The sequence below is a fragment of the Chrysemys picta genome, chromosome 4, assembly GCF_011386835.1.
Source record: "Chrysemys picta bellii isolate R12L10 chromosome 4, ASM1138683v2, whole genome shotgun sequence".
Classification (NCBI taxonomy): domain Eukaryota; kingdom Metazoa; phylum Chordata; order Testudines; family Emydidae; genus Chrysemys; species Chrysemys picta.
In genome coordinates, this window is record NC_088794.1 from 11,214,656 (window position 1) to 11,221,599 (window position 6,944).

Consider the following 6,944-nt stretch of genomic DNA (forward strand, 5'->3'; position numbering starts at 1 on the left):
GAGCATTGGAAAGACGTGATTTCCAGACCTGGTTGTCATCATAGTGCGCAAGGGAGATGGCCAATCACGTCAGGGCTGAGTTAATGTACCTTTTTGTCCAATCAGAGACACACAGGGAGGTGATATGGGGCGGAGTAAAAAAGAGATTAACCAATCAAAGACATGTATACGATGGACCGCCCTCCAATGAGGACGAGGCGGACGGTCAAGTCCCCGAGGCACCAGGCCAATGGGAGGAGAGCGCGTGGAGCATGCTGGGATGATGGAGAATTTCTCGGCTCTCTTCGGAGGGGCCGAGCCACCGCCTCCCGCTGCGGCTACCGCGCTGGGCTTCGGGACGGGGAAGCCGGGGGGGCCCGGCGCCGGGCCGCCCCCCGCAGCCGCCGCGCCCCAGACCGCGGAGGACGCCGCCCGCAAGGCCGCGGCTGCTAGCGGCCCCTTCTACCTGATGCGGGAGCTACCAGGTACGGGGCCAATGGAGCTCGTGGGGGCGGCCCTGAGGGGGCTGGCCAATCGCATCGCTCAGACGCGTCTGATTGGCCTCTCTCTCCACCTATCTATGGCTGGGGCTGCTTTCTCCAGCCCAATAGGCAAAACAGACGGGCCAGTGGAGGCGGGACTTGGGGGGGCCAGTGGATATGAATGCGTGGATTGGCAGCTCTGAGAGCCAATAAGGATGGAATAAGACGTTTGTGAAGATTCGGGGAGATGGAGTCTCGTAGCCAATGGGAGGGTAAAGTTTGTGGGAGATGGGGGCTGCTCCCAACTGGGTCCGCGTTAGCCATTTCCCAGAATCCTCTGGGCCAGGGCCAGTGCTAGTGGTGGGGAGGGTAGGATGGGGAGGGGGCCCAGCGGGGCAGTGGAGGTGGGGGCATGTTACGCTCTCACCCGACGTAGACCCAAGGCCCTGGCTGCTCAGCCCAGCTCCCCCGGGGGCTGGGCCGTTTTGTGGGGTTAAATCCCGTCTCCGCTCCCCCGTTGCCAGCTGGACACGCAAGTCTCCGTTGCTCACTGTGGTGCTGCCATGCCCCGACCCGAACTGGGCTTAGCGGAGGGGGTCGCCCCCCGGTCTTGAGCAGTCCGGGCTCCGTTGGGCTCTGCCTGTAGCCAGTGCGCCACAGACATTAACGAAGCCTCACAGCCATGCTGGGCCAGGCAAGTGCCAACCCCAGCTTGCAGCGGGAGAGAGAGTTGAAGTGAATTTGCTCAGGGCCAGAGGGGAAGTCAGTGGCAGAGCTGGGCAGGGAAGCCAGGAGTCCTGGCTCCCAGTCCTGGGTGGAGACTGCTCCATTTCGCTGCCTTCAGCAAGGCTGGGTGTCCGTGTAAAGCGCTGCTCTCCTGGTTCCTTCCCAGGCAACATGGAACTGACGGGCAGCACCAACCTGATCACACACTACAACCTGGAACACTCCTACAACAAATTCTGCGGCAAGAAGGTGAAGGAGAAGCTGAGCAACTTTCTGCCTGACCTGCCAGGGATGATCGACTTGCCGGGCTCACATGACAACAGCAGCCTGCGCTCCCTTATTGAGAAGCCACCCATCTGCAGCAGCTCCTTCAACCCTATCACTGGCACCATGTTGACTGGCTTCCGCCTGCATGCCGGCCCGGTGAGCTTCTCCCTGAGCTGCTGGGAATGGGAGGGTAGCTTTGGGGTTGGGGTCAGGGAAGTGGGGACTCTGAGGTTTGGGTTGGGGGAGATGAGGCAAAGAGTCTGCTGAGAAAACAAAACACCCTTGCTGGTTGACAGGTGATATGTAGTGGGAAGGGAGGTGATGTTTGGAGAAACTCCACCACCCCCACCTACCCTGATCTTTGTCTCTTCCAGTTGCCAGAACAGTGTCGCTTGATGCACATCCAGCCACCCAAGAAGAAAAATAAACACAAGCACAAGCAGAGCCGCACCCAGGATCCTGTTCCCCCAGGTAAAGGCTGCACTCCACAAATCCAGCCATTCCCTCTCCCAGACATAGAGCAGCACCCTCCAAATCTTCACCAGGCCCCAGCAATGTCATAGCAATGCCAACCCTCCCCCATCTCCCAGGAGGGAACTCACCTGAATGCAAATATGTGTCTCTCTTTGCAGAAACCCCCTCAGACTCTGACCACAAGAAGAAGAAGAAGAAAAAGGAGGAGGATCCAGAGCGGAAGAGGAAGAAGAAAGAGAAGAAGAAAAAGAAGGTAGGTGGCAGCAAGGGGGGAAGAACTCCTGGTTCACTTCCCCACCAGCCTGGCTATGCTCACCGTACTGGGGTGGGGCAGGACTTGGAATGTATCCAACCCCCTCCTGGTTACCCCCCTGCTCTGGAGCCTCTGTCCTAATGTAATGGCCCTGGAGAGATGGGGTTTGGATGTCGCTGGTGATCCATGTGGTCCCACCTAGAGCGGGCAGAAAAATAGGCTTTTGCCCTCTGAAAAAGTGTCTGAGACAGAGAGAGAGACCCCCCTCAGAGGTGGGTGGGCACTGTGTGTGGGTGTGACTCCTCCCTGGGAAGAGTGTGGGGGGGTGGATGTTGGGGTGGGGACTGTGTGGGTGTGACCCCTCCCTGGGGGGCGGGGGGTAGTTTTTCGGAAACTCAAGACTCAAAGATTTTTGATTAAGAAATGCTGGTGTGGTGACTCCTGGGAGTTGTAGTTCAGGTTCCTCATGCCCCCTCTTCTATAGGGCAGGCTTCTTGGTTAGTCTACATCTCCCATGATGCACCACTTTCCCACTCCATGAGAGTCCCTGGCCATGGTGCACCATGGGAGATTTAGTCTGGCTAGGGAGCCTGGCCTAGAGAGAGGAATGGAGACACGGAGCGCCTGAACTACAGCTCACATGAGACACCAAAGCTGCATTTGCAGATTGAAATATTGGAGGTGTTTGATTTTTAGTAGGAAACTGACATTTCCTGTGGAAATCGCATGCTGTGGGGGGACAAGTGGGTACATATAGAAACCCCAGTTAGGGGGCTGGAAAACACTGAGGCCAAAAATTCTGAGTCTTCTTCCCCCCCCTCCCCCCCTGCTCTGATTGGTCCCTGGGCTGAGGAATCCTGTCCTGACTCTCAACCCCCATAGCCCCACTGTGAATCCTCACAGGGGTCGGTCTGTCTGTCTGTCTGACCTAGAACCGGCACAGCCCAGAGCATCCAGGCGTGGGCAGCTCCCAAGCCAGCAGCAGCAGCAGCCTCCGGTGAGGTGCCAACTCTGACCATGGCACTGGGATCGCTCCAGGGAGACGCCCATCATCGACTTGCTGAGTGCTGGGGAGAGCGGCGCTGGAGGCGACATTAGGAATACCCCAGAGCAGCTCACAGGGGGGAACTGGGCTGCCCCACCGGGGGCCCCAGTGTGTACAGATATCCCAGGGCATCAGCCTGGTGGGAGCACAGACTCCGCTGGAGAGGGGGCACCGGCTGCTGCCTTTAAGGCTTGCTCGTCCCTTTTATACCAAATAATCCTCTCAGGAGCAGAGGCTCTTTTTTATTCACATTTTAATTAAATCTCTGCTTGGAGGAGACGCCGGTGGCTCTGTTTGAAAGTGCCCTGCTCACTGCCTGTGCCTGGGTAGGCCTGGGCTCCCCACCCCTGGGCCAGGGCAGCAGGGCAGAGCGGGGGCTGGCCCAGCCACCAGCAGAGTGAGCCTTGAGGACATAGATTTCAGCAGGGGCCTGGACTGCGGGAAGCAGATAACAGGTCGGATGGGCAGAGCTCAGCCTCCTGGCAGTGTGGCGCAGAGGGGACGAAGGGGCCGAGTCTATTTCCTAAGGGGGCAGGTGTCCGGCTCACAACTCTCCAGGGCGTTAATTAGGCCCAATCCTGACCAGGCAATGGGGAGCAGACTCCTGGGTTCAGCCAGGCAGCTCTGCTGCAGGGCTCTGGCTCTAGCATGGCTGCCCGGAGCTAATGGCACAAGCCTCGTGGGGGTGGGGGACAGCCTGTTGTTTTCTGCTGCCCTGGCCAGCAGGGGGCACTACCCTCACTGAATCAACCACATGGTGCTGCAGTGCCCAGGGCTGGAGGAGGCTGTTCGTACTCTGCTGCTGAAGGTAGTAACTGCCCAGCTGCCCGAGTCAGTTTGGTTCCCTGTGCATCCCCTAGGAACCCTCCCACCCCAGCCCGGCTCTCAGCTGCCTCTCTTCCTGTTAAGGGGGCAGAGTGGCTGGTGCCTTAACCAGTGGTTCTAGTTCCCTTCCTCCTTCTGCAGGGAACTGCTTCACAGTGGAGGCCAGGCCGCGGAGCGCTGCTCCTCAGGGCTTGACTCCCAGCAGTCCCCAGGGGGCCGCGTGTTTTACATCAATGGGAGGTGGACTCCCCGGAACTAGCCTGAAGCAGAACAAGCTCACAGCACCCTCTGCATGGAGCATCTTGCATGCACCAGGGCTCGGGGGAAGCTCTCCTGTGGTGGGGATCCCCCGTCCCAGCAGGTTTTGGGGCCCCTTCTCTCTGGACTGGGCTTCCTCACTGCTCCTCAAAGCTACCTGTGCCTCTCTTCTGTGCTGGGGGCAGGGCAGGGGGAGGTGTCACCACTGTTGCACTGGGGTTTTTCCCCCAGGCTGGGTTTTTGTTGGGGGAGGGAGAATATGCCCTCTGCCCTGTAGGTGTGAGCCAAGCACAGGCTATCTCCATGGGGTAGTAGCTGCTGCCTTCCTGCAGGAACCATGTGCCCTGCCTGGTGTGGGGCATTCAAGCAGGAGGAGCTCCATCCCTTTCCTGTGGTCCTCTCCTGAAGTGGTGGCTCTACCCATCCTGTCCCAGCACAGCCTGCAGGGTTAAGCTGGATGCAGGCTGGAGCAGTGCAGTGCAGTGCAGTGCAGACCTGCCTCCCAGTGGTGATGACAGACTGGGGCCAACTAGGAGCCACTCCCGCTGGGAGGCAATGTGGGTCAGCTGCTGCAACCTCAGAAGGCAGCAGTGGCCAGAAATCCACCCCAGGTGGCAGCTCAGCCCCTCCCCAACAGCTGTGGGGTGGCTGTTGCCTCTTCTCCCCCCCCCCTTTGAAGCAGATGCTGTCTGACCCAGGCAGCGGTGTTCACCAGGCCCCCTGCAAAATACCACCGTGCAGCCTGGGTCCAATTCCTTCATGCAGCCCCAAGAGTCCCTGCTCCAGGGCCTGGCTGAACTGACTGTTACTTTCTTGGAGGAGGGTGGCACCTTTGCCATCCCCCCACCGCAGGATCTAGGCGATGGCGAACCGCTTCCCCTGGCAAGAGAGGGTAGCTGGGGAATCTGGCCCCAGCAGCAGGGCCTGTGTGCGGGAAGGGCCTAGCTAACTGCAGAGATGGGAGAGGCCCAAAGAGTGGAGCTTGTTGTCTTACTGTTGGGCAGTGCCCCGGAGCAGTGGAACAACCCTTCTCCCATGAGACCTGTAAGGCCAATGCAGCTCTGGCCCAAGTATTCAAGTGTGCAAGCTTGGGATAACATGGCCAGTCACCCAGGCCAGCATAGAACCCAGGAGTCCTGACTTCCACTCCCTGGCTGTAGCTACCATCCCACAGCTGTAGGCAATAGGGTCACCCTTGCCTTGCCCCAGCCCCAGCCAACCAGGGAGCAGAGCTGCTCCGGTGATTACAACCTCCTCACAAGATTGAACTGGATTGGGGGTGGGGCACAGCTGGGTTCCTCTCCTGCTTTTACAGTGGAAGAGGAGGTACAGCCTGGGGCCCAGGTGCAAAGGGGCCAGCTGCTGCCCCCTGCTGTCTGTCCCCCCAGTAGGGCATCCCTTCTAATCCTGCTGAGGCTAGACATTCTCTGCCTATTCCCCCTGCTCCCCCAGCACCCACTGAGGTACCCCATTTCCATCCCTAGGTTCCAGCCCCCTAACTTTCTCTCCCCCTACCATCCTAGTTCAAGGAAGCTGTTGCCAGCTGTTACTGCACCTCCCTGGCTGAAATATCCACAGGCACAGGAGAGCCATGCTTTGGTTACAGACAGGCCAATACATAATGCCCAGCCGGCCGCCCCCCACAAGGACACTTGGGGGGGGGGGTGGTTAATGAGCTGGTTGGAGCTCTCCCTGGAGCAGCCGCGGCACCCTGCTATCTCATGCACTGAATGGGGGCCCTCACTGGATCCTGGCTAGCACCCTGGCATGGCGGCAGCTTTGCCCCATTCCCCTGCAGTCCCACCAGGTAGAGTTGGGAATTGACTGCCTTTCCCTGCCCCGGGACGCCCTCGAGCACTTACCCATCTCTGCTCCTTAGGGCTGGCTTACGCACCTGGCATTCCTGTTCTGCCAAGGCAGAGGGGTGCACTGTCAGAGCAGCCAGCCCCATTTCTGACCCAGCTTCAGCTACTAGGCATGTACACAGCTGAGGGGGGGGGGGTGCAGGTGGAGCCCAGTTCTGCCACATCCCACCCTGCCTGTAGACCTGGGCTAGAGTTGTCTCCCCTCCTGTTGGGAGGGTTAATTGAAGGGGTGACCACAGGTGCAGTAACCAGGTTTCCTTTGCTCGGGTAGTCATGCCCACCCCAATCATTTGCATGTTGTGTTTCTCTCTCGCTGTTTGCATGGTGCTCAGCTTGGCCGTGGCAGCTTTGCTTTCGCTTGCTCGTTGCCAGTTTTACACTCAGGTTCCCCACAGCACAGGGTGGGGATAGTCGGGTTGCAACAATTGCTGGGAAAGGCTTGTTTGCTTTAGTGAATCGCAGAAAGGTTTCCTTTACTTGGCTACGCGCACACGTTTGGGGGCAGATTTGACCCTGACACTCAGAACTTCCAGGCAGTTTGGAAACCTAACACTTTCGTAATGTGACAGCCAAAAATCCTAACACCCCCCCCTCCCCACACACACACAGACTAAGGAGCAGGTGGGAAAGCACAAGGGTGGTTCTAGTCAGTTCCTATTACAAACAATGAATGAATGAGGAAGTTGTTCTCCTGCATCAAGCCTGCCAGCTTTTCACAGCAGAAACGAGGGCGTGAGCTGTAGTGCTCAAAAAGGGGCACAGATCTGAGC

General features: G+C 58.6%; 1 protein-coding gene across 3 annotated transcripts; it reads left to right on the top strand.

The window, feature by feature from the left end:
- The first annotated feature begins 191 nt into the window (after positions 1–191).
- MED19 (mediator complex subunit 19) lies at positions 192–3,505 on the top strand. Of its 3 annotated transcripts, none has more exons than XM_065591318.1 (5): positions 192–464; positions 1,354–1,610; positions 1,829–1,925; positions 2,087–2,181; positions 3,064–3,505. In XM_065591318.1, the coding sequence occupies exons 1-5, from the start codon at positions 230–232 to the stop codon at positions 3,106–3,108; spliced, it is 729 nt and encodes a 242-aa protein (XP_065447390.1). In that variant the 5' UTR covers positions 192–229; the 3' UTR covers positions 3,109–3,505. The 3 variants fall into 3 exon arrangements, with proteins under 3 accessions (XP_065447390.1, XP_065447391.1, XP_005295014.4); XM_065591319.1 differs by having other exon boundaries at positions 194–464; positions 3,085–3,505; XM_005294957.5 differs by having other exon boundaries at positions 199–464; positions 3,114–3,505.
- Positions 3,506–6,944: the final 3,439 nt, after the last annotated feature.